This window comes from Acanthochromis polyacanthus, chromosome 14, assembly GCF_021347895.1.
Source record: "Acanthochromis polyacanthus isolate Apoly-LR-REF ecotype Palm Island chromosome 14, KAUST_Apoly_ChrSc, whole genome shotgun sequence".
NCBI lineage: Eukaryota > Metazoa > Chordata > Actinopteri > Pomacentridae > Acanthochromis > Acanthochromis polyacanthus.
The window spans coordinates 4,945,748-4,972,381 of record NC_067126.1 but is presented as its reverse complement, the minus strand read 5'-3'; the positions used below and the strand labels follow the sequence as shown (position 1 = coordinate 4,972,381).

At 38.3% G+C, this 26,634-nt stretch overlaps 2 protein-coding genes across 5 annotated transcripts in view; one reads left to right on the top strand and one right to left on the bottom strand.

Moving 5' to 3' along the window:
- The first annotated feature begins 6,985 nt into the window (after nucleotides 1–6,985).
- Nucleotides 6,986–23,671, top strand: si:ch211-67e16.4 (histone-lysine N-methyltransferase SETD1B). 4 transcript variants are annotated; one of them, XM_051959172.1, is made up of 11 exons: nucleotides 6,986–7,103; nucleotides 9,089–9,550; nucleotides 10,893–11,042; nucleotides 12,134–12,345; nucleotides 12,443–12,475; nucleotides 13,959–14,060; nucleotides 14,965–15,043; nucleotides 15,127–15,329; nucleotides 16,725–16,811; nucleotides 16,904–16,976; nucleotides 21,836–23,671. In XM_051959172.1, the coding sequence occupies exons 2-11, from the start codon at nucleotides 9,142–9,144 to the stop codon at nucleotides 22,033–22,035; spliced, it is 1,548 nt and encodes a 515-aa protein (XP_051815132.1). In that variant the 5' UTR covers nucleotides 6,986–7,103; nucleotides 9,089–9,141; the 3' UTR covers nucleotides 22,036–23,671. The 4 variants fall into 4 exon arrangements, with proteins under 4 accessions (XP_051815132.1, XP_051815129.1, XP_051815130.1 ...); XM_051959169.1 differs by having other exon boundaries at nucleotides 12,443–12,574; nucleotides 13,905–14,060; XM_051959170.1 differs by lacking the exon at nucleotides 12,443–12,475 and having other exon boundaries at nucleotides 13,905–14,060.
- A 431-nt stretch (nucleotides 23,672–24,102) lies between these two features.
- Nucleotides 24,103–26,634, bottom strand: part of fer1l6 (fer-1 like family member 6) — a 37,205-nt gene continuing 34,673 nt past the window's right edge. The window contains 3 exon segments of the mRNA XM_051959394.1: nucleotides 24,103–24,409; nucleotides 25,664–25,764; nucleotides 25,846–26,003. Coding sequence (XP_051815354.1) covers nucleotides 24,229–24,409; nucleotides 25,664–25,764; nucleotides 25,846–26,003 — 440 coding nt within the window. The 3' untranslated portion in view covers nucleotides 24,103–24,228.

The window sequence follows — 26,634 nt, the reverse complement described above, 5'->3', positions numbered from 1 at the left end:
AGCTCTCACAGTGCTGCCACACTAATTTTCAGGTGTTTTATTAGGGAAAAAATGTAGGCGTGAATAAAATTCCTCCTAATTCAGTGTGTTCCAACATAAATAACTCTGTGCCAGTAGCACCTAGAGTAATTCTGACTGCACTGGGTGACAATGCAGGTTGTCAGCTTTCAAAGGAGACCCCAGCCATGCCTGTACTACAAACAGTTCAAGAACAGCATTCAATTTACTTTCTGTACATCTTCAGTAGAAATTTCAGGGGAAAATTGACCGCAGGTTAAAGGGTTAAGTAATTATTAAATGAATTATGATGAGAAGAAGATGAATAATTGTAAACACATACTATATACCTATATAAAAGAATGGAGTAAATCAATGTGTAAATGGGTCCAGCAGTGCAGGAGGCTACATTTTCAATGATAAATAATAGTATGGTAACAAAGAACAGTCAGCAATAGGTTGGAGTGTGGAAGCATTATACCGTCACACATTAGGGTGCATTCACACAGATGTATTGTTTCAAAACGAATATGTGGTGCAAACTAAACTAACAGCTGTCCTTTTAGCCAATTAAATCAAAATACTGTGGCGTAAAATAATGCAGTAATGAGAAATAATGTTTTAAGGGGATCATAATAGCTGCACTTCTAGTTTGCATTAATTATCAGCAGAAAAACTCGTTGGTCGTGCCGTTTTTGATTTTCTTGCATTTAGCCAGGTCAACTGGAAACATAGTATTTTTTAAAAATCTTAATCGAAAATGAATACACATAAATAATATTTACATATTTAGACATAAAATAATGCCCACGGAAAACATGTGGGCTTCTGGTATACTCGCTTTTAAATCATATTTACATTATATACATATAGTATATTCCCGTGGGAAACGCTAAATACGTGCTTTCGTCGAATAAACTTCCGGTCCTGAGAGTGGAGGAGACCTCACAGTGCAGGTCTGCAAGGTTTTATTTTGAAAGGCTTCGAATAAACTTCCGATCCTGAGAGTGGAGGAGACCTCACAGTGCAGGTCTGCAAGGAAGGGTCCTGAGAGTGGAGGTCTGCAGCCAGACTGTTTTGGATGCATTGAATCATTGTTCATTATAGCTGTTGGGAATGACTACGAAAAACAAACAAAAAAATGTATGATCAAATCATTTCTATAGATAAATGATCACATATGTGTATAATAAAATATATCTTGTTTATATAAGATGAGATGAGATAAAATGAAGTATGAGATGAGATTTGATTAACTGAGATAAAATTAGACAAGATAATGAGTTGATATAACATTAGATTAGGTAATATGAGATCGAACAAGATTAGATAAGCCAAATTGAGATAAAATAAGATAAGTTGAGATAATATGAGTTGATGTAAGATGAAATAAAATTAGATATGAGATGAGATAAGGTAATGTAAGAGGAGATTTGATAAATTGTGATAAAATGAGATAAACTGGGAGTAAATGAGATGATATAAAATGAGAAGTTGACATAAAAGAAGGTGACCTAAGATGAGATAAGATGATAAAATATGAAAAGATTGGTTGAGATGAGATAAGATGAGATAAATTAAATATTGAGACGAGATGAGGTGACAAGCTGTGATGAGATAAAATGACAAGATGAGCTGAAATAAAATGCGATAAGATCATTTTAGATAACATGAGATGCAAGATGAGGTAATATGAGAGATTAGACAAGTTGAGATAAAATGATATAAGCTGAAATTAAATGACATCAGTCGATATTAGATGAGATACATTTAAATCAAATAAACTGAGCCAAAATGAGATGACATAAAATAAGGTAAGATGAGCTGAGATGAGATAAGGTGAAATAGGATAAAGTTAAATCAAATAAGATAAGGTGGCATAAGAAGACATAAAATGAGATGTGATTTTTTCATTCCAGAAAGTAGTGATGGCTAGATGAAACTTCATGAAGCATTGAGGCTTTCCATCCAATTGGTTCACTCATGGATCGAAGCTTCATGGTGCTTCTTTTGCTCTCCTGCGCCATCAAGTGGACAAATAAAAGTAAAACAGGCAGAGTGCCTATAATGACACACTGGCTTTGCTATGTGAAGCAGTTTGAATTGTGTTTAAATGATAATGCCAATAAGTAATATACATAATATAGTGTATGTCTTTCCTGATAGCAGAGATAGAGGGGAGAAGTGGAAAAAATGGGGAGAGATTTGAGATTTGTAGCTTGACTGTTGGATTGGGGTCAGGTTCTGGTTTTCTGTAAAGTGTTTCAATACTTTTAATTGTGATAAGGGCGACATAAATAAAATGTGCTTGTGCTACTTTTTGTTTTGTGAGTGTGCTTGTTGTACCGGTGAAAAACAAAAGTTGGGACAGCATTTTATTTGTTTTTATTAAAAAATACATTTTTCCACAATGCTGGGATTTAGCTGTGTTTTTTTTTTTTTGGACAATATTCCTCCAGCTTCTTGGAACACAAACAGACACTTCAACTTTTGAAATACTAGAAAAAAAAGAAATTAGAACAAGCGATGTGCAGTGTTGTCACAGATACTCATATTAAACTTCACTTGTTATGTGCCACTTTATTAGGAGAAATCAGGTCAAAGTATTCCCAGAAAGGGGAGAATCTTCTCATTTTGGTCTTCTTCTATGGAGAAACAGAATCTCAATCCGATTGCAGGCAAAGATACAGCAGACAAAAATCCAACAAATGTGAACGGGGAATCCAATGCGTTTCACTGCCCCACCAACCAGTTTCTGAACCAGTCAAGAGGCTTCGAACGTCATAATTTTTGGCTCCTCCCCTAAATGAAGCAGGCCTCGGTACGCGCTTCGTGGAAACGCCCCCTCCATTACTCGACACACACTTCGAAGCCTCGGCACATCTTGTAACATCACTACCAGAAAGAAAGTCTTTCCCCAGATATTGCGGGAAATTCTGTGAAGGGATGTATTGTATGGTCTCATGGCACCATCTTGTGGTAATTTTGTAATATAGCGGTAAATCACCCTACAAAGCCAATGGGACATTTTGAATTATCAAATTGCTGTTAAATGGTAGTTAGTACATAGATATATATTCTTATATTGTGTTATATTTTCAATTTCAGACCACACATACGGCATTGTGTACACCCAGTTGGACTTTTGTCAATAAAGTCTCTGAAGTGGAACACGTGGACAGTCTGTGATTTAATCGATCACACCAGTGGTGGTTGGTGAATTCCGAACCATAAGAAGTGGAAAGGAGCCGTTGCGCTATACTTTCTTTTAGTGAAATAGGATAAAGTTAAATCAAATAAGATAAGGTGACACAAGAAGACATAAAATGAGATGAGATTTTTTTCATCCAGAAAGAAAGTCTTTCCCCAGATATTGCTCAGAAAAAATAAAGCGACATAACGTAAGAAATGCAGTGACTGAAAAATAGTAAAACACGATACATTACTGAAATAAAAACAAATCTAGAATAGAGTAGTAATAAGTAAAATCGCACATGCATCCACATTGTCAAAACATTGACAATGTCGTATTTAAATGTGAGATATTCAACACGAAATGTTGCACATGAAAATGAAACGTCACTGAAACTGATATTGATATTAATGTTCAGATTTAAGCTGCCTGTTACACAGTTTATTTGCCACAATAAATATCTTCATGTGTCTGTTAAAACATTGTCCTGAACGTTCTCCAGTCAGACGTGCAGCAGAGCAGCCGTCAAACTCTGAACCTGAACAGAACTCTGCCTCAGGTATCGTCTACTGTACAACACCTGTAGTAGAAGAACAATAAAACCAAACCTCTGCTGCTCTGAATGATACCCATGATGCTCTGCTGCAGGTCTGGTCCTTCTTCCTCTGAATGCTGGGTCCTGCAGACAGAACTTAGTTATGGTAAGAAGTGTCGGTTAGTTTGGAGAAACCGTTGGGTAGAGGTTAAAGAAGCTGCTGTCATTTCTTCTTCATCTGGTCACTTTACCTCCCTTTATGTCATGCTGCACTTCTATGTGGACTTTTTTTGGTCCCATTTTGGACATTTTGTGTTTGGTTTTAGTCATTTTGCATTTCTTTGTTCCCTTTTTGCATCCCTTGGATATTTTTTGTCCCATCTTATTCATACGGTGTCTCATATTGGTAATTTTTGGTCTCTTTGTGCGTGTTTTGCATATCTTTGTGATTGTTGTTAGTCTCTTTGGTCATTTTGTTTCACATCTTGGCTATTTTACATCTCTTTTCGACTGGTCTTTCTGCTTATTTTGATATTGTGCCCCATATTGGTTTTTTTTTTTTGCCTTTCAATTGAATTTTAAGTTGGATATTTTGGATAAATTAAGGTACTATGTTTGTCTGTGCGGAGGCACAAAAACAGAAAAGCCTAAAATTGGGAAAATTCCGAATGAAGTTTGGTACTACAGATGTTGGTGTGGAAAAATTGGAAAAATTGAGGTTGTTGGCTAAAATTTGCAAAATTCTGAATGAACTCTGGTACTGTTGATGCGTGGTCTTCATCAATAGCTGCTCTATTAAGTGTTTTGTGATGTTCAGACCATAATTGTTGGTATTAAGGAGCTCAAAATGTTCTTTTTTCCAACATTGTGAGTACTTCTACAGATTGTTGGTAAAGACCATTGGTTTTCAAACACTCAGTCTCACTGACATCCTGTTTTGCCTCATTCCGATGTTTTAACATGAACTGACCTGTGTTTGCAGTGCTGATTGTGACTTCCTGATTGGATCTGTGTTTTTTGTTGATTATTGCAGTCCACATGGGAGGTCTTTGGTGTTAGTGGGCGTCCTTCCACAGACATTTGGACTGTTGGGTCTGGACGTCAGGACGACCAACCTCAGGCAGGAAGAGCTGAGATTCACCTCCAAGAAAATCCAAGAACTTGCAATCAGCAGCCTCACTTTCTACCTTTGCTGTTTCGTGGGAAGGATGGTAAGAGTAAAAAGAGGGCGGCATGGCTCAGTGGGTAGAGTGGCCGTCTTGTAACTGGAAGGTTGCCGGTTCGATCCTCGGCCTGTTGTGTTCATGTCAAGGTGTCCCTGAGTGAGACACCTAACCCCTAATTGTACCTGGTGGGTCGTGGTTAGCGCCTTGCATGGCAGCTTCTGCCATCAGTGTGTGAATGTGACGTATCATGTAAAGCGCTTTGGATAAAAAGGAAAAAAACTGTATTTGTCCTTATAGGAATAGATTTCAGGGCAGATGGTCACCCTTTAAAGTGACTCTCCTAAGTAAGGTCAACAAATGTGTCTCAGTGACCGTAGTATAAAGACTCCTGTATTTGGAAGGTTCAGTCACTGCAGGAGGAGGAGGAGAAGAAGATGGAGAGACTAGAGAGGAGGAGGAGCAGAGGAGGTGAGGTGATGGAAAAATAAAGTTTATCTGAACGTTAAAGCAAAAAAAACACATCCTCTAGTACACAATAAAAGTCAAATTATGAACCTGTAAATGGACAGAATGGGGGAAAGAGGTTGTTACACTGTAAAACAAATACTTAAAATTTTTTTTTGCAATTTGTAGCATTTTTAAAATACAATATACAGTTATTTTATAGATCTTCTCTGTGTTGTTAAATTACAAATAATATCAAATAAAATTCTTAATTTACATGTAAAATGCTGTAAATGTTGTTCTGTTTTCCATCCAGCTGCTGTGGAGCGTCTGCAGCTGGAGAACCAGAAGCTCCAGGACATGGATGAAGACCAGAGGATGGATTATCTCCAGAAGAAGGAGGAAGAGGAGGAGGAGGTTAGGAGGAGATGAGAGGAGAGACGACTGGAGCAGCAAGTGATCACCAGGTAAAACATACAACCAATAAAACAGTAATTATAGTCACGTTTTAGTCATTTTACACAAGTTTTAAGTAAAATTTTAAAAGATTTTGTTATTTATGGCAAAATTGGCTGATTTTTGGACAAGTTTTTAATAATATTTTTAAAATGATTGTCATTTTTGGACAAGTTTTGATTTGTTTTAATCACATTTTTTCCATTTTAGAGAATTTTGGGGGAATTTTGTAACAAGTTTTTGTCATTGTTGTCTATTTGTGCAGGTTTTGAGTTATCTTGGATATTTTTTTGTCATTTGTGGCATTTTTTGCCTAATTTTAGAAAAAGTAATTTTTATATTACTGTAGATAGTAGATTTTTCATAAAATGACTTGTATTACTTTTACTTTTCCTCTGATTTCCACCTCTAGAGGAGTTGAGATCTTCAATCAGTTCCAACAATCTCATCATTGCTTCTTCCCTGCAGACAGGTGGCGCTGTTGCAGCATAAGTCGCCCTTTAAACGGGGTCTCCTGTTGGAGGCTGGAGGTCTACAGAAAACTCAGAGCATGTCCAGGCCATAGATCTACTCGTACTTCGCTCTGATGCAGCTGCTGGGTCTGAAAAGCTGAAACCTCCCTCTGTTCTTTTATAAAATGACGTTAAACATCCTGGATCTCAGTCAGCAGTTGGAGGAGAGAAAAACATGAAGCCTGAAAATAAACGTTAATAAACAGAAACTTTGTCTATTTTTGTTAACATTTCAGATCACAGTACAAATAAACAGTCTCACTCATGTCTACACTGTAAAAAAAAAAAAAGTAAATAAAAAATGATCTGGCTGCGGAGGTGCAAGAAAAAGTCTGTAAAACAAGTGTTAAAGGTACAACTATTAATCCAGCTACTACTGTACAACTAGTACAACTACAACAACTGTGACAATACCAACAACTGCAATACTGCTGATACTAATGATACGAGTGCTGCTAATATTATCCATTTTAGTAATACTGCTAGTACTACTAATATTGCTACTACTATTAATAGTACCAATATTATTAATATTAATACTACTAACACTGATACTAATACTACTTATATCATTATTATTGTTGTTATTATTATTGATAGTATGTGAGCTGTAAATGAAGTTATTGTTATTCACACTCCCACCAGTTGGTGTCGGTAATGTTGCGTCATTTCCGTTGTTGCCCATAAACTTCGAAGCAGAAGAAAAAGAAGCGTCACCTCGGAAACGCTCCTCCAAACTCTGCAGAGTGATGCTAAAACTGCGCTACAGCGGAAATTTACTCACTAGGTTTGCGCCAAAGGTAAAAGATTTTACTAAACAGCCTTTAAAGGGCGGCTAACGTCAGGCTAAGCTAACAGACTAACTACTGGTTGACTTTTAATTAGCTGTTCGGAGCGTCGTTGGGCTAGATGCTAGCTGTTAGCTAACCGGCTAAACTAACAACAATACGGAGGCTGAACAGCTGGTGAAGTGTTTATGTGAGAATTCAGAGTTTAATGTCCATCAGTTCAGTTATCAGCTACACAAACATGATGGTATTAGCTGTTAGCCTGTAATGTTAGCATCCTTCTGCTTCTAAAATATAAAATATGTCAGCTAAAGTTCATCTGAAGAGTGTGAAGGCCCCTCAGTTCATTTCTAATGCTTCTTCACTTAAACACCTGCATTTATGTTAGTATATGCAGTATAATTATAGCATGTTAATATATGAAGTATAGTTACAACTGGATGGAAGCATACGCTGAATTATTTAGCTTTTTTAAAATTTTAATGCGGAGAAGCCTCCAGAAATGTTCCAGCTTGTAGTGGTTTTGGTCTTTGTGTAACAAATGATTCCTCTTCCTCTGTGTGTGTTTTAATTGTTTATTTCCTGAACTCATGACTAAATACAAGTGGAACACCAACACTGGAAAGAATATAGATTCATTTTGTGTGACAGTTTTGTCCCCTTTCAGCCTTTTTGATCTTATTTTTATCATTTAGTGTCTCATTTTGGGTGTTTTTGCCCTGTTTTCCTTAATTTCTGTCAGTTTATGTTTCAGTTGCATTGTTTTGTATCTCGTTTTTGTCATTTTGTGTGTCGTTCTTCTTCTTTTGTGTCTTTTTGGAGCAGTTACGCCTCCAGAAATGTTGCAGCACTACAGGTTTCAGCTTTTGTGGTTTTGGTCTTTGTGTAACAGATGATTCCTCTTCCTCCGTGTGTTTTTGAATTGTTTATTTCCTGAACTCATGACTAAATAACACCAACACTGGAAATAATATAGACTCAGCATACAATAGAGATGTAGCTTTTTACATTTATTAGACGTTCCCATCGTCTCCTCTGTGACACACTGCTTGCAGTTCAGCCAAAAACTCTCTGAATCTTAGTTTGGTGTCTGTCGTCACAGCTGAGTCAGTTCTGTTTATTGTCTGTTTGTTGTAATTTTGGCCACATTTCGAGTTGTTATAGTCACATCTTAGTTGTTTTAGACAAGTTTTGAGTTATTTAGGACCTTTTTTTTGTCATTTCTGACAATTTTGCTTAATATTAGAAGAGAGTTTCTGTCATTTAGGACAAATTTTGAATTGTTATGAACACCTTTTTGTTCATTTAGAAAGGTTTTGAGTTATTTTGGACACGTTTTTAGTCATATTATAAAAGTCATTGTCATTTTGGAGGGTTTTGAGTTGTCATAGTCACATTTTTGCCACTTTAGACAAGTTTTCAGTCATTTTAAACAGTTTTTGAGGCATTTCAAACAAGCTTTTGTCATTTTGGACCATTTGTTTTTGTCACTTCAGGCAATTTTTGCTCAATTTTAGGAGAAGTTTTTGTCATTTTGGAGGGTTTTGAGTTGTCAGTCACATTTTTTGCCATTATAGACACGTTTTATTAATTTTAAACAAGTTAATGTCATTTTGACAAGTTTCAAGTTCTTCCACCACAGCAGGGCCAGTCCATAGCTAGACTCTTCTCCTCTGTGGTTCCTGGTGGTGGAACGAGTTACCAAACTCTGTTCCGTCTGCAGAGTCTCTCTCAGTCTTTTAGAAAAGACTAAAATCCAGACCTTCACTGAACACCTTTGACAGACTGCAAACAGAAAAACCTCCTGTACTCCACGGTCCTATTTTCACACCTGAACTGGTTTTAAAACTCTTCTCCAGGTTGTTTTCTCCTCACTAGATCCTTCCTTTGTTGTATCTGCTCTCAGATGTTCATCTCTTTGGATAGAAGCTAAATGAAACTGTAGAATTGTAGATTGAGTGACATGAGAGATGAATAAACTGTTTCTGTGGCTGCAGGTGGACCTGTGAAGAACCTGTGAAGAACCATCTCCGTCAGTTCTGGGACCAGGATGGACGTCAGCATCGCCGTGTCGCTGATCCGAGGCCAGATGGGCACCGTGGTGGAGCGGGCGGTGAACGTCGCCGTGGAGACGGTGCTGGCCGAGATGCTGAAGGTGGTGGGGGTGAAGTTCGAGGAGCTGAAGGCCCAGCTGGTGCTGACGAAGAAGGACGTGGCGGCGCTGCAGAGGGAGAAGGCGCTGAAGGAGAAGGAGAACGACAACATCCGGGCCAAGCTGCGCTACACCGAGCTGAAGCTGAAGTACTACCGGCAGGGCGTGGAGGAGGAGCTGCAGCAGAGGACCTCCACACTGGTCCGAATCCACAGAGGAGGGACCGGAGTCTCAGCCGCCGAGGCCTCCATGTCCTGCTCTGCTCAGATCAGAACCAACGAGGAAGCAGCGGCGAGAAGTAACCAAGGTGAGGGTTAAATAAAACACCTACGTACTGCAGGGAGCAGCACCTCAGATTTAGTCTGAAAAGTCAGAAAATGTCGACCAAAGACTGTAGTTTAGTAGAAATATGGATCCATCCATATATTTACACTTAGAGGAACCTTCTGGGTCTACAACACCTCCATTGTTTGAAAAATTACCACTTTTTTCCATTTTTGAGGGCCAATAATTAAAAAAAAATCCTCTGCTGGATCCTTTAATTCTTACAATCTGCTGGAAACTATTTATTTAGTTCATTAATCACCTTTATTCATCACGATCATGGTGTAGAGACAGAATCTTTTACTTGGATTTTCCTCCCATGTTGAGCTGAAACAAGCTCAGTGATCAGATCTTCATTTTTATTCATGGACTGTAGAAATCCTCACTGTGATGTCATCTTGGCCAAATTTTTTGTCATTTTGGACATTTTTTGGAATCATCTGGACAAATTTTAGTTCCTTTAACGTCCTTTTTGAATCATTTTGGTCAAACTGTGTACAACTTCTGAGTCATTTTGGAGTTTTTTCTTATTTTGGACCACATTTGAGTAATTCAGACAGTTTTAAAATCATCTTGGACAATTCTTTAGTCATTTTGGATGATTTTATTGTTATTTTAAAGTGAATTTTACTTGTTATGGAAGACATTTGAGAAATTTTGACAAGTTTTTGAATCATTTAAACAAAATGTAGACAATGTTTGAGTTATTTTGGACAAAATCTAGACTTAAACTGACTTTATTAATCCCCAGAGGGAAATTCTGTTGTTACAGCAGCTGAGTATTCAACAAAGGGTAAACAATAAGACAGCACAGAATGTTAGGGTAGGGCATAAAAAGAAGGTTAAATAAAATAGAAATAAAGAAAATGTAGTATAGGAAGAAACATCAGCAAAATGTACAAGAATACAGAAGAGTGATGTGGAGTCATTTTGGAAGATTTTCATTTATTTTGGGCAACATTGAGTAACTTACACAGTTTCTGAATCATTTTAGACAAAGCAGACAATTATTTGGACAAATTTTCAGTATTTTGGACAATTTGGACGAGTTTTAGTTGTTTGAGTCATTGTGGATGGTTTGAAATGTGAATCGTTTTAACAATCTGAATGTATTTTACATCTGAGTTGTTTTGGACAGTTTCTGAATCAGGTTTAGGTCTGGACCTGAACATCCAGACGTTCAGCCGTTGTGTTGGTGTTCCAGTATTCATTCTGAGATCTGAACACCTTCATTGTACCACCACGCTGCTCCTGTAGTTTGTGCTGTTTTAAAATGTTTTCCTGAGGTTTAACGGTGTTTAAACGCTTCTCTCCTGTGTCTGCAGTCCCAGAATGCACCTCTTCCCAGATGGCCAGCAGACGAGCAGTCAGAGTTTGTTGTCCGTCTGATGATGTTGCTTCTCATCCGTCTGAGCTGCTGCTGCCGCTTTCACTGAGCGTCAACACGCCTGTAGAAGCTCTGGACAGCAGCTCAGGTACAAAGCTTCTGCTGTTTGACTGCTGCAGCCCTAAAGTCACGGCTTTCTGGTCATTTTTCACTGCCATAGAAATGCAGAAGTCAGAAATGTCTTCTGTTCAGCTTCAGACAGTTTGAATGACAGATTTAAATTTTACAAAAATGTGAAAATCATGAAAATCAACACGTCCATCAGATGTTAGCAGCACTGATTTTGGTCATTTTGTGTCTAATTTTGGTCATTTTATAGCTCGTTCTATTAGTTTTCTTGTGTTGTGTTTGTCTTTAGGACAGTTTTGTCTCCTTTCAGTTGTTTTGTGTCTCATTTTTGTCGTTTAATATCTCATTTTGGTTGTTTTTGGCTCCTTTTTCTTGCTTTCTGTCATTTTGTGTCATTTTTGTCATTTCATATCTCATTTTGGTTGTTTTATTCTGTGTTTTTCTTGTGTCTTGTTTGCATTGTTTTATATCTTGTTCTGGTCATTTTGTGTCTTTTTTCTTGTTTTATGTGTCTTCTTTGTCTCTTTGTGACAGTTTTGTCTCCTTTCAGTTGTCCTGTGTCTCGTTTTTGTCATTTAGTGTGTTGTTTTGGTCTTTCTTGGTTTGTTTTCGTTGTTTTATGTCATTTCGTGTCTTGTTTTTGTCAGTTTATTTCTTGTTTTTCTTGTTTCGTGTGTGTTTGTTACAATTTCGTCTCCATTCAGTTGTTTTCTGTCCTGTTTTTTTCATTTAATGTTTAGTTTTGGTTGTTTTCTGGCTTGTTTTTCTTGCTTTGTGTTCATTTTTTTCTTGTTTGTCATTTTCTATCTCTTTTTTATCAGTTTATGTGTAATTTTTCTTGTTTTGTGTCATTTAGTGTCTTCTTTGTAAAAGTAAATTTTCAATGATTTTCTTCACTGATTGTCACACTAACCACCAATAGTTGATGATTTTGTTAAATGTGTTAAAGGTACAACAGCCGTCTAAATGTGAAAACTGTGTTAGAAATGAAAACAGTGATTATTCTTTAAATACTTTTTCTATCACTGGAAGAGCATCTGGGCTGATAGAATATTCCTGCTCAGATAAACTGAACTCTGGTCTGTTGTCCACTTTCCTTCTGTCCTGCAGACCCAGCTCAGAGCAAAGACGTGGACCTGGACGATGAGTGTGAGTGGACGATCACTCTGCAGCCTCACACTGAAGCTGTGGACGCCGTCGTGGCTCCGCCTCCCGTCCACACTCACACTTTAGATGGAGGTCAACAGTCAGCAGCTCCTTCAGAGTCTCCAGACAGATTAACTCAGGCTGACAGCTCCACACTGCCCTCTGCTGGTCTTCAGGTAGCAGCTACAGTCCTCAGCTAAAGCTCTAAACACCATGTGGACTTTATCACAGTCCTGAAGTCTCTGTTTTCTCCTGCTGTCGTTTCTGTTGCAGGTGAAGCAGGAGGAGGAGGAGGAGGAGGAGGATGTGATCTGCATCAAGGAGGAACCAGAGGAGGAGCATCAGGGGATGGAGACGCTGCTGCTGGACTGTCAGGTGAAGACAGATCCTCCTCCAGAGTCTCAGGTGAGTTTAGAGGGTGGAAAGGTTACGTAAAGTGTGACATCAGCGTCTCGGCGAAGGGCGACGCCATGCAGCCGGGACAGAAGACAAGCGACGCCGACGAGCAGATAGACAAGTATGACATACACGTCTTCTACATGTTGGTTTTTACGTGTTTCTGCTGCCTAGAAACAGGACGGGTGTAAAAAATGTAATGCCTAACTGTTTATTTAGCATCTTCGTTAGCAGCACCCTAACATGGAGCCAAATGTTTGCAGCAAAGCCATAAGTTTGCAAATAAAAATTGGTTCACCAACATGCCAGTTCATGGTGACCATAGAGAGCATTTCTGACAGACAGTCAAAGTAAGACTATGTTTGCAAATTACATCTCAGAAGTCATTTCAGAGATCAGAAAGATTTTCAACGAATGAAAATCATGATTTTTAACTGCCGTAAAAGCTGTCCAGAAAAGATAACAAACTCTTCCAAAATAACTGTAAACCTGACATAAAATTTGTTCTCAATAATTTGACAAAAATGATACAAGAAGTTGTTTAAAATGACAAAAAATGGCCAAAATATCCAAAATTAGTCCAACATGATGCAAAAAAAATGACAAAAATCTGTCCAAACTGCCTAAAAACCTTGTGACTTTGTCTTGGAAAACACCCAAAATAACAATAAAATTACCCAAAATGACTCAAAATTTCTTCAGAATTACTCGAAACTTGCCCAAAATGAGTGAAAGCTTTGAGAAAATAACCAAGATTCATCCTTAATGGCACAAAACTTGACAAAAAACATTTCCAAACTGTGTGAATACCTTCAACTTGGACAAGTTGGACATCACTCAGAATAAAAGCAAAATTGCCCAAAATGACTCTAATCTTTTCCAAAATAACCAAGATTCATCTTTAATGACTCAAAACTTGGCAAAAATGTGTCCAAACTGCCTAAAAACATGTTGGAAATGTTTCAAAATTGCTCCAAATTACTAAAAAGTCCATGTTAAAAACACACATTCAATCCAACATAAATCAGTAAAAACAACCAGAAGATGTGCTGTAATAAACTACTATGAAAATATGACCCAGTTCTTACAGTAAAATGTGGTTCAGAGCTGTAGAAGTGATGCTAACTGTCCAGTTCCTGGGCGGTCTCTGCTAGAACCACTGAGGTTCTCCTCGTTCTCCTGCTGTCTGTCCTCAGGAACCTTCTGATTCCGGACGGTTTTCCGGCCGAGCGTCCCTGGGCTCGGTTCTGTGTGAAGGTCTCATGAGCTGAAGGTCTTCCCAGGAACATATCACAGTCCTGAAGTCTCTGTTTTTCTCCTGCTGTTGTTTGTGTTGCAGGTGAAGCAGGAGGAGGAGGAAGAGGAGGAAGAGGAAGAGGAGGAGGAGGAGGAGGATGTGATCTGCATCAAGGAGGAACCAGAGGAGGAGCATCAGGGGATGGAGACGCTGCTGCTGGACTGTCAGGTGAAGACAGATCCTCCTCCAGAGTCTCAGGTGAGTTTAGAGGGCGGAGCTACGCAGTTCTGAACAACGCTGTGATTTGGTGTGTCAGAGTTAATAAAGAACATGCAGAGTAGTTTAAAAAGAGCAGTGCAGAGTTTGGAATCATTTTAGTCAAAATATGGTCAATTTTGGACAATTTTCATGAGTTTTAGTAATTTTTAGTAAACATTTGAGTCGGTTTGAACAGTTTATGAGTCTGTTTTGGACAATTTTTGAATCATTTTAGTCCCAATGTGGTCAATTTTTGTGTAATTTTGAACAATACTTGATTCGTTTTGGACAATTTTCAAATAATTTCAAGCTAAATGTGGTCAATTTTGTGTCATTTTGGATGTTTGTTTGGTCTTTATGGACAAAACTTGAGTCATTTTGGACAATTTGATTGAGTTTGAGTTATTCTGGACAACATTTGGGTCGTTTTGGGGAAATTTTTAACTCATTTTGGACAAAATTTGGACAATTTCTCAGTCATTTTGGATCATTTTTTGGTCATTTTGATTAGATTAAGTTCTAGTTATTATGGACAACATTTAAGACTGTGCAAGCAAACAAAGTTTATTTCTATAGCACCTTTCACAGAAAGGAAAGTCACAAAGTGTGGACAGTTTGAGTCATTTTGACAAATTCTGATTCTTTAACCTAAAATTCTCTTCTCGTCTTTGAGAGGCTGAATAAAAATCTCATTAAACCCAAAACTGCTTCTCTTATTTTTGAGTGAATGTGAACAAGTTTCAGGACATTTTGTTGTGAATTAAGCAGTTTTAATGTCACATTTACCTGAAACCAGGAGATTTTATTGACATGAATGGTTTTCTGAGGACGCAGTGAATTTGGTCCGTGTTGCATTAAGGCTGAAGATTATTGAGGAGAATGAATGTTTTGTGTTTTCCTGCAGCCTCAGAGGTCGATGACTGATTGGTCCAGGCTTCCAGGAAACCAGATGGACCAGAGTTCATCCTCCAGTCCGAGCAGCTGTGAGTAGATCTGGGATGTTCAGGAGCTTTGGTTGCCTTGTAGAGGAAATAAACGGTGATATTTATCCTGTATGTTCCCTCAGATCCACTCCCTCCTCTGTCCTCCTCCCTGCCCTCTCTGGCGGTTCTTCCTCCTGTTCCTCCTCCCCAGGCGGTCCGGCCCTGGACCAAAGACCTGAGCATCTATGATGAATTTAAACTCCGCAGGAACGAGCTGCGACGGCAACACCGGAGCAGACGGAGAGAGCTGGAGAAGACGCTGCCTCAGCCGCTGCTGGCAGACCTGGTCAGTTTCTGAGTGGTTTTAGAGCTTTCTTTGGACAAAGGTTTGGACAGTTTTAAGTCATTTTGGATGAGTTTTAGTTATTTTGGACCTCATTTAAATACATTTGGACAGTTTTTGAATCATTTTAGTCAAATTTTGGTTCTTTTTGGACAATTTTGATGGATTTTAGTGATTTTAGACAGTTTTTGAGTTGGTTTCAGTCAAATCTGGAGTCATTTTAGTCCAAATTTGGTCAGTTTTTGATGATTTTGGACACTTTAATTGAGTTGTACTTATAGTGGACATCGTTAAATGAATTTGGACAGTTTCTGAATCATCTTTGAGAAATTGTGGTTTATTTTAGACAATTTTGATGAGTTTTTTTTTATTTTGGACAACATTTGAGTTGGTTTTAGACAATTTGTGAATATTTTCAGTCATTTTTGTCAATTTTTGTGTAGTTTTGGATGTCTGTTTGGTCATTGTGGACAAAACTTAGAGTTATTATGGACAATTTGATAGACTTTGAGTTTTTGAATCATTTTGGGCCAATTGTGGTTCATGTTGGACAATTTTGATGAGTTTTAGTTATATTGGACGTCACTTGAATGAGTTTGGACAGTTTTTGAATCATTTTAGTCAAATTTTTATCAATTTTTGTGTCATTTTGGACAGTTTGGTTGAATATATATTTTGGATGTCATTTGGCTGAGTTTGGACAGGTTTTGAATCATTTTAGACAATTTTGAAGAGTTTTACTGATTTTGCAAAACATTTGAGTCGATGCTGGGCAATTTTTTAATTATTTTAATCAAATTTTTGTGTTATTTTGGATGTTTCTTTGGTCATAGTGGACAAAATTTGGGTCATTATGGACAATAATGACTGAGTTTTGGATTGAGTTTTAGTTAGTTTGCACAGTTTTTCAATCATTAAAGACAAATTTAGGTTATTTCTGCACAATTTTGATGAGTTTTAGTTTTTTTGGGCAACATCTGAGTTGGATTTGGACAATTTTTGAATCATTTTAGTCAAAATGTGGTCAATTTCCATGTCATTGTTTTTCATCATTTTGGACAATTTTAATTAGTGTTAGTTATTTTAGACAACATTTGAGTCGCTTTTGGGCCGTTTTTGAATCATTTTGGTCAAAAAGTGGTAAATTTTGTGTTATTTTGGACAATTTGTTTGAATTTTAGTATTTTTTAGACAGTTTTTGAATCATTTCAGACAAATTTTGGTTCATTTTAGACAATTGTGATGAATTTTAGTTTTTTTTGAGTTTTTACTGTTTGCTGATCAGAGGATTAAATTACTTTATGCATCGCCGTCTTGTTGTGTTGACGTATACTAAACATAAAATGTGTTGACGTTGTGCTGACGTTGTGCTGACGTTGTGTTGACATTGTGTTGGAGGTTCGAGAGCGCCGGGAGAAGACCAGACTGAGAGTCGCTCGGTGGAGGGCAAAGAGGAAACTCCAGGCCTGTTTGAACCAGGCTCAGGTCAGTGAGGACTTTTATTTTGAAGGTCTAATAAACCGATAGCTGCTTCCTCCAGACCTCAGTGGTTCTGATTTCTCCTGTTTCTGCTTCAGCCTCATGGTGGCGCTGCAGCTCAAAACCAAAGCGGGTTTCCTGTCAGCAGTCAGCAGCTCAGAACTCCTTCAGGTGAGATTTAACTTTAGAAATCAGACAGGAAGCAGCACAGAATAATACGACAGATTTCACATGACAAACCATACTGTGATATTTTAACATTTTTATGACGTGCTGTATTATTGTGTTTTCCACATTTTTATAACACGCTCTACATTTTCTAGCTGTTTTTTTTTACAAATACTGTCCCCATTTTTTTTATTTTTACATTTTTAATCATACTATACAGTGACATTTTTCACATGTTTTTACAAACTATATTGGCACCGCTTTTCTTTCTTTACATCAAACTGTACGATGACTTTTATTAAAACCTTTTTCCGATGGACCTTTTTCCATTTTTACAGTGCACTATACCACGTTTTTTCCACATTTGACGTTTATTTTAACTTTATTCTGAAATACCGTCCTGTGAAGTTTTTTTCAGTTTTATGAAATACCATACTTTCACTTTTTAAAACGTGTACCACATAATATTGTTTTTCTTTACAAGTTAATATACTATGACGTACAAAACCATTTTATGACGTACTCTGCTGTGAAGTTTTTCTTTGACATTTTAGTTACAAATTTTACATCATACTACAATGCTTTTTTCACCATATTTTTATCAAATACTATGACTTTCAAAACATTTTACAACATACAATAATATATGTGTATATTTTTTACAACTTCATATACTATGACATCAGATTTTTTTACATTTTTATGACACACTGATATTCCTTTTTTTTTACAGCTTCATTAAATCTGAAGTTTTCTTTTACAACTAAATAAACTATGAGTTTTTGTTGCTAATTTTACATTCTACGAGAACATTTTTTTCCCTGTATTTTACAAAATACGATACAGACTTCAGTGTTTCCTCTACGATTGTTTTCAGCAGCGGCGTCAGGCTCTCTGGGAGCCGTGACAACACACAGTGGGTACGGAAAGTATTCAGACCCTTGAAATGTTTCACTGTGTCATTGCAGCCATTTGCCAAAATCAAAAAAGTTCATTTTATTTCTCATTAATGTACACTCAGCACCCCATCTTGACAGAAAAAACAGAAATGTAGGAATTTTTGCAAATGTATTAAAAAAGAAAAACTGAAATATCACATGGTCAGAAGTATTCAGACCCTGTGTTCAGTATTGAGTAGAAGCTCCTTTTCAGCTCGTACAGCCATGAGTCTTCTAGGGAATGACACAACAAGTTTTTCACACCTGGATTTGGGGATCCTCTGCCAATCTTCCTGCCTGCTTTTCTCCACACATACCGCTTAGAATTAACACCAAAAAGTTCGATCTTGGTCTCATCAGACCAGAGAATCTTATTCCTCATAGTCTGGGAGTCCTTCATGTGTTTTTTCAAACTCTATGAGGCTTTCATGTGTCTTGTACTGAGGAGAGGCTTCCGTCGGGCCACTCTGCCATAAAGCCCCGACTGGTGGAGGGCTGCAGTGATAGCTGACTTTGTGGAACTTTCTCCTATCTCCTGACTGCATCTCTGGAGCTCAGCCACAGTGATCTTTGGGTTCTTCTTTACCTCTCTCACCAAGGCTCTTCTCCCACCATTGCTCAGTTTGACTGGACGGCCAGGTCTAGGAAGAGTTGTGGTCGTCCCAAACTTCTTCCATTTGAGGATTATGGAGGCCACTGTGCTCTGAGGAACCTTGAGTGCTGCAGAAGTTCTTTTGTAACCTTGGCCAGATCTGTGCCTTGCCACAATTGACCCTTCGCTAAGCCCCGCCCCCCTTGGTTACTGTTGCTACGCCTGTCAAGCTTTCCCTCCTACCATGAAATATGGAGTTTTTAGCGGTACCGGTGAGTGATATTTCTCAGGAGATATGTGCAAATTTCTGGACATATTCTACAGCGATATCAGAGAGAAGCAGACAGAAGGGTCTCCAATATGCTTTTGAGAACTATATTCACCAAATTAAATGTTGGCGGAGTGCAAATGAAGAGGACGTTAAAATAGAGGGAAAAGCACACAGATCTCAGTGTAAGCACCAAACACCCCATGTATTGTCACTTCACGTCAAAAACAATCATATACAAGAACAACAATGTTCTTGTACAGCAGGGTAAGCCGATATGCATTATATACATTTAAATTAATGTTATGTCAACTGTCATTATCATGTGTCTGCCCATTTCTTGCTAAGCTAAATTTGTGTTTGTTTACAGCGCTCCAGGATATTGCTCACATATAGTGGGGCTGATCTATACACTTGATCTCATTAAGGCACAGCAAAGCCCAGCAGTATCTTGCACAAATTTGCCACAACAGTGGCACAAACCAAGGGGTTACAACATTAGTGCAGTACAGATCTCATCTGTTGTTGTCGCCAAAGCCAGATGTGAGCGTAGGTGGAGACCCGTAGATTGCTAGTATATATATGCTATACTAGTATGTCAGAAGTTGTCTCTACATATCACCAGTATTTATTTTGCTCAAATAATACACAGTAGCTCAAATTTTGAGAGACGTGACCTTCCATTGAGACGTCTTTCTTTGCTAACGTTATCTGACCTAACACACAGAGCTACGGTTAGCTAATGTTAGCTACCAACATACCTTAGAACAGACGTAGGTGTTCTTATTGATTCTGGAGGGATTCAGCTGATCATGTGGTCTCCCACACTGCTTAATCCACACGCGGCACCTTTCTTCTTGTGTCTTTGGCTTGGGGAATGCAAAAAAATCAACACCACCCTCCAAGCTTTGCGGATAACGAGTGTCGGACTTACAAGTACCATACGCACACCGCTTCGGCATATTGTCTCCTGCCGAAAGCTTGACAGACCTCTCGTGCCTAGTTACAGTTGCTAAGGTAGGATTGGACAGTAGCCATTTGTGGGAGGGGCTTAGCGAAGGGTCAGTTCTGTCTCTGAGCTCCTTGGGCAGTTCCTTCCACCTCATGATTCTCATTTGCTCTGACATGCACTGTGAGCTGTAAGGTCTTATATAGACAGGTGTGTGTCTTTCCTAATCAAGTCCAATCAGTTTAATTAAACACAGCTGGACTCCAATAAAGAAGCAGAACCATCTGGAGGAGGATCAGAAGAAATGGACAGCATGTGAGTTAAATATGAATGTTGCTGCACAGGCTCTGAATACTTCTGACCATGTGATATTTCAGTTTTTCAATTTTTTATATATATATGTATATATATATATATATATATATATATATATATATACATGTGGCGGTGGTGTATTTACAACAACAAAAACAAAAAGAAAGAAAAATGGAATTTGAAGGAGCAACGGGCCGTCACTGCTGAATGAATGTAGAGGAAACAACTTTAAAAAATCTTTTTATAAAATGCTATACTTTCACTTTTTGAAACACAATATTAATATTAGATATTTTTACAACTTAAGATACAATGACGACATTATTTTTACAACATACTATTTTACGTACTATATCCCCATTTTACGACGTATTCTTAAATTTTTAAAAAAAATTTGACACCATACTATGCTATGATTTTTCTTACGACACACTATAATGTTTTTTCACAACTTAATCAAATGTGAAGTTTTCTTTTAGGATTAAATATACTAGGACATGTATTGTTACAAATTTTACGTCAAACTACTTTAACGTGTTTTTTTTCCTTATTATTCAAAGTACTATTCGGACTGTTTTTACAGTTTGACAACATACTGTTCTTTCACATTTTTATGAAATATAACTTTTAAAACATACTATATATTTTTATTTTTTCCATCTTACAACTTTTTTTGACAACATACACTTCTAGTTTAATGGACTTCATATTTTCACGTTTCATGAGGAAATCCACTAAAGACGAAAACATTAAAGCTGCTGTCCGGAGTTTCCGTTTGTTTTCAATTTATGTATCATTGCTTAACAAAGCTTAAATGTGTTAGTCTAGTTCGATACTATAATATAAAGTTAGTATAACGCGATATGAAAATTTATTCCTGAGCTCCGCCTTCCTCTCATAGACCCCCATGTTATTCCAAAAAGCGCCGGTCGCTGCCGGCCAATCAAGTTCGAGCTTCAGCTTTGTCATGCTGTCAATCAACGGTTACGCGCACAGCAAGCAAGACCATGCAGAGGTGGGCGAGCTACGCACTACGCAACCGCGCGCACATTTGTTTTGCTTGTTTAGGAGAGAGCATCAAGGCTCAGCAACTTCCAGAAAAGTTACCAATCCCACGGCTTGTCAGGCCAAGAGACTGCAGGACGTTTTTTGGCTCGGGGGGCTCACGTCGCTCCCCGACCACGGCCTCCATAGCCCGCCTGACGGCTTCGTTTAGATGCCCGACCTCTAGATGTTGGGGCGTCTGGGACATACTCTTCGTCAGAGGAGTCATGCAATTCTGAACTCTAGATAGAAATAAATAAACAATGTAACACATATACACGCGTAAATGCACTAAGTTTGATAAACAACGTCATCCAGAGGGATACACGAGTGTAATCACATATTGAAATTTACTCGTTCGTCCTAGCAGATTCATGTTATTTTGGTATTAGGACTAGTTAGACTCAATACAGCATTCTAACGTAATTCCTTTATTATTTACTAAATGTACTAAATGTAGAAGAGGGGAAAACAGCAAAACAGGCGAGATGCTGCAGCACTCCTGTCAGGTACTGCGCGCGTGCACAAATAAAGGGGTAAATCAGAGGCTGGGACCAACAGTGTTTTGGGAGACGCTGCGATTCAAACTCCAGACAGCAGCTTTAATGGTAAAAGAACACTAAGTCTGTGTAGTTATTGTGCAGTGTTGATCAGAGAATCTTTGCTCAGAGAGAAACGTTTGAGATACTTTTATTTACTTAAAAGAAAACAGAAACAGAGTTATGAATAATAAAGTAAAATATTGTGTTGTTTCAGCTTCTCCTCAGTCCAGCAGCTTCCTCAGCTCCATGTCCTCCATGCTGCCCTTCATCCCCTCATCTTCCTCCTCTCTGCTGCTGGCTCCTCATGAACACTCCGTCACCTCCTCTTCCTCCTCCTCCTCCTCCTCATCCTCCTACCAGATCAGCCCATCGCAGCAGAGCTCCTCCCTGACGGACACAGAAATCCTGCAGTGAGTTTACACTGTTAAAGAAACGCTTAAATCAGCTTTACTGAGCGTGTTTATGGTCAAACTCATGTACAGACAGAAACATGGATGGATTAGTGTTTAGCAGATTAGCAGATATTTAAAGTTACTTATTACGAGTTAAATGTCTTTATGTGAGTGTTTAAATGTAGAAATATGTGTTAGTTGGAGCTAAAATGAAGGCGGCGCTCTTTAAAACCATTATTTCCTGGATTAATCCAACAGTTTGGCTGGAAAATGTCAGAGAAAGGTCTAGACTGTATTCTAAGTGTCTGGTAAGGGTGTCTGTGAATATTTCAGAGTTCCACAGAGGTAGGGTTTTTTTCCCCAGATTTATCACTTTTAATGGACTTTTTCCATCATTTCTGAGCCTCAGAACTTCATCAGTCCAGCAGGTAGAACCAGGACATTTAGGAGGAAAAACTGCAACTAAAATTACTTTAAAAAAAAAAAGGCTGGAAAATGACCACAGAAAAAAACACCACAAATGAAATGTAACAAAACCTCAAATTCCACCCAAAGACCTTTCAAAATTACCCTGAAACATTCAAATATGCCAGCAAAAACATGGAAAATCACCAGAAAAATGGTGAAATTTACCGTGAAAAGAACCAAGAAAACTCAAATTCAGCACAAAAATAATCAACCAAATAGGACTAAAGTTCCTTCCTGACCTCCTCAGAACCAGCTGGTTCTTCATCTCCAGTAACTTTATTCATGATCACAGTTCTACCTTCATACTGGGAATATTTCAGACTTCCAGGTCCTTGAAGTCCAGAGAAAAACTGCAACTAAAATAACTAAAAAAGCTGGAAAATCACCACAAAACAGGTGAAATTGTGACTAAAACTCAAATTTTGTCCAAAAAAACTTCCAAAATTACCCTGAAACATTCACATATGAAAGCAAAAGCATGGAAAATCAAGACAGAAGCAGCCAAGTTTACCACAAAACAGGTGAAATGGCAACAAAACCTAAAATTTGGCCCAGAAACACACAACTGCCAAAATTGCCACAAACTCACCCCAAAATACCTCAAACGTCTTTTCTCAAAACTTTCACCAAAATGTTTCAAAATTTTCCAAAATGACTAAAAACCACTGAAATACCTAAAACTTACTGAAAATACCACAAATTCCAAGTTCCAAGATGAAAAAAGTCAAAACCTGTCCCAGATTAGTTACAAATTTTACTAAATCACTAAAACAAAAATCCAAAATGACTAAAAGTGTAGCTTTTTTTCCCTGTAGCCAACTTTACGCCTTGTTTTAATGGGATCCATTGTTGTTTCAACTGTTTCCTTACGTCTGTAACTCTGTAAATAGTCATAGTATGAAGGTAAAACTTCATTAAATACTGAAGGTACTGCAGATAAGGACTCCATTAAACTTTAAACACTAAAAACCACCTAACAGACACTTAGAATGCAGTCTTTAATAAAAAGTCCTGCTGCTGTGGTTTTAGCTCAGAGCTACATGGAAACAATGAGTACTCCACCTGTAGTATTTCTGTACTTTAACTAATATTGTGTCACAGGGAACACTTCTAAATGTAGAAATATAAAAATGTATGTATGTATGAGTGAAAATAACAGCTGGAATTTCTAATAAAAGCAGTGAAAAGAAGCTCCGTGTTGAATTTTTTCTTCTAACTAGTTAACGTAAAGTCATAATACTATCAGAATATACAGTTTTTTACATTTTTACAATATACTGTTCCATGGTATTTTTTATTTTCACAAAGTACTATACTAAAACGTTACAACATGCAAAACTAAGACTTTTTTTCACATTTTTACGACATACTATAGCATGACTTTTACGAACATTTTTGATGTACTGTACTGACTTTTTTGCAGCTTTACAATATACTATACTATGACTTTAAAAAAACATTTTTATAACATACTATGACTTTTTATATATATTTTTACAACATAGTATATACTATGACTTTTAAAAAATATTTTTACCATGTACTATACTATGACTTTTTCCACAGAAAAAATGCTGCTTGTTTTCTTTATTTTACTTTAACCAATCAGCTGTTCTCAGAAGTACCTCCCCGTATGCAGGAGCTGTTTCCTCCTCTGAAGGAGGTTCTACAGGGACGGTTCTTGTGGTGGGAACATACATGAAGGTTCAGTTTGCTCCTACAGATGCAGCTGAGTGTCGACTCACCGTTATCCGCTGACGATCTTCTGAGAAATGGCTCCTGGCAGCGTGTAGAACAGCAGAGCCAGGAACAGCACCGTGATGAGCAGAACCAGGGCGATGATGATGTACTTCTTGTAGCTCCGCCACACCAGGTGGAAGAAACACTTGAAGGGGTTGACGAACCACGAGAACGACGTGTCTGGACGGCTGGAGGAGGAAATAGACAGGTTTTAATCTGCAGCGTCATCAAAGGAAACCCTAAGAGACACACAACAAACATGGAAGTACACAAGAGGACTGCAAAGACTTATAAAAAAAAAACAGACACAATAGGACAACAAAGGGACGTAAAATCACCAAAAAAAAGTACACAATTACACCACAAAGGTCACAAAATGATCACAGAGAGGAACTAAATGACCCTAGAAGTACACGACTACACTGCAAAGACACAAAAATGACCACAAAGACACATAAAGACCATAAAAGTACATAACTATACTACAAAGACACAAAATCACCACAAAGAGACACAAAATGACCCTTGAAGTATACAATTATACAGCAAAGACACCAAAAAAACCACAACCGACACAAAGCGACAACCAAGGTACATAAAATGTAGCCTAGCTTAGCTAGACTGTATTCCCGTTATAAGGGATATACAGGAATACGGTCCAGCCCTCCTCCACTGACACATTTTGACAGGTTTTCAAGCTCCGAGCAGATCAGACCGAACCAATCAGAGCACCAGAGGCGGGAGTTAACGATGCGAACGCAACAGAGCGAGGTTTCTCTCGTGCGCTTTCCTCTGTTTTGCACGGGCTGAATTTGTCCTTAAAACCTCAGCAAGAAGCAGCTCTTAAAGCTTTTCTTTTTAAAAAGGATGTATTTTTAATTCCGGCAGGCTGTACGATAGAATGTGTAATGCTGCCCTCCACTGTTGAAAGGGAGAGCTTAGATTTTCCTCAGGACCCCTGTACGGCGAAGGAAGCTGTTAAAACTACAAAACATCATGGCGGAAAGGCAATTGTTAGGTCGCTTAGTGATTGCGTCACACATGTGTTACGCTGATTGGCTCTCTCCAATTCAAGCTGTGATCGGTAGTCCCGCCTCTGGGCTAGATTTGGTTCAATGGAGCAGTTCCAGACTGACTTTATGTGTATTTGTAATACACAATATAAAGGCTGTCTGGTCCCCAGGCAACATAAAATGACCACAAAAGTACTTAAATGGACTGCAAAGACAAAACAACTGCAAAGGCACTCCTCACAATGATCACAGAGAGGCAAAATAACACTTAAAGTACACAACCAAACATCACAGACAGGAAAAATTAACACAGATACAAAAATTAACACAAATATACAAAACGACCACAAAGAGACACTACCACACAGCAAAGACAAAATACAACCACAAAAAGACACAAAACGACATTCTGTTTCTGGTTCTCCGTACTTCGGTTTGGGCAGAGGTTCCGGCTCTTTTCTGGCTCGACCGACTGGATTCTTCTCGGCCTCCTCGACCGTCACCAGGTGGAACTCGGCCTCCACCTTCCCCTGCAGGATGACCTAGCGTTAGTGTGTCTGTGTCGCGTTGTGTTGGTCTGTACAGTGTGCGTTTGTGTGTCTGCGTGTCACCGTCAGCTCTCCAGACTTGCTGAAAGGCCACCAGCCTCGAGCTCTCTTCTGCTGGAAGATGGAGATCTTCTCTGAGCCGTCCGTCAGCATGTCCGCCTTACACGACTTCGCCGTTTTAGCTCCTCGATGAAATCCATGGAGGTTCAACTCCAGCGTGCCTGAACACACACAGGCAAACACACACACACTTCCTGTGTTCATCATGGTGACCATCTGCAGCTTCCATCCACAGATCAAACAGCAGATTAACACTGGAAGAGACGGTCTGCTGCAAAGAAACACAAGAACACTGCAAAGAGACACAAAACAGCCACAAAAAGAGACACAGACAGTAGAGACATATATTGAGTACAAAGACACAATTGCAAAGTAACACAAAACGACCACAAAGAGACACAAAATGACTGCAAAGAGACACAATATTACCACAAAAATCCACAACTGAATTGCAAAACAACTGCAGAAGAACAACCACAAAGAGATGCAAAACAACTAGAGAGAAAAACAAAATGACCACAGATACACAAAATGATTCCAAATAGTGCAAAACAACCACAAACAGACACAACACAACCATAAAAGACACACAACTGCAAAGGGACACACAATCACCACTAAGAGACAGAAAACAAATGCAAACAGACACAAAAAGACACAAAACAACTGCAAAGAGAGACAAGACTGGAAAGACAAACAAAATGACCACAAAGAGACACAAAACAACCATAAAAAGGGACACAAATGGACAGTAGAGACACAAAGTGACTACAAAGACACAACCCAACTGCA

Coding starts and splice junctions, on each gene's coding strand:
- si:ch211-67e16.4 (XM_051959169.1), top strand. CDS start 9,142: ATGGACGTCAGCATCGCCGTGTCGCTGATCCGAGGCCAGATGGGCACC. Junction 11,043..12,133: donor AGCTCTGGACAGCAGCTCAG/GTACAAAGCTTC, acceptor TCTGTCCTGCAG/ACCCAGCTCAGAGCAAAGAC. Junction 15,044..15,126: donor ATCCTCCAGTCCGAGCAGCT/GTGAGTAGATCT, acceptor ATGTTCCCTCAG/ATCCACTCCCTCCTCTGTCC.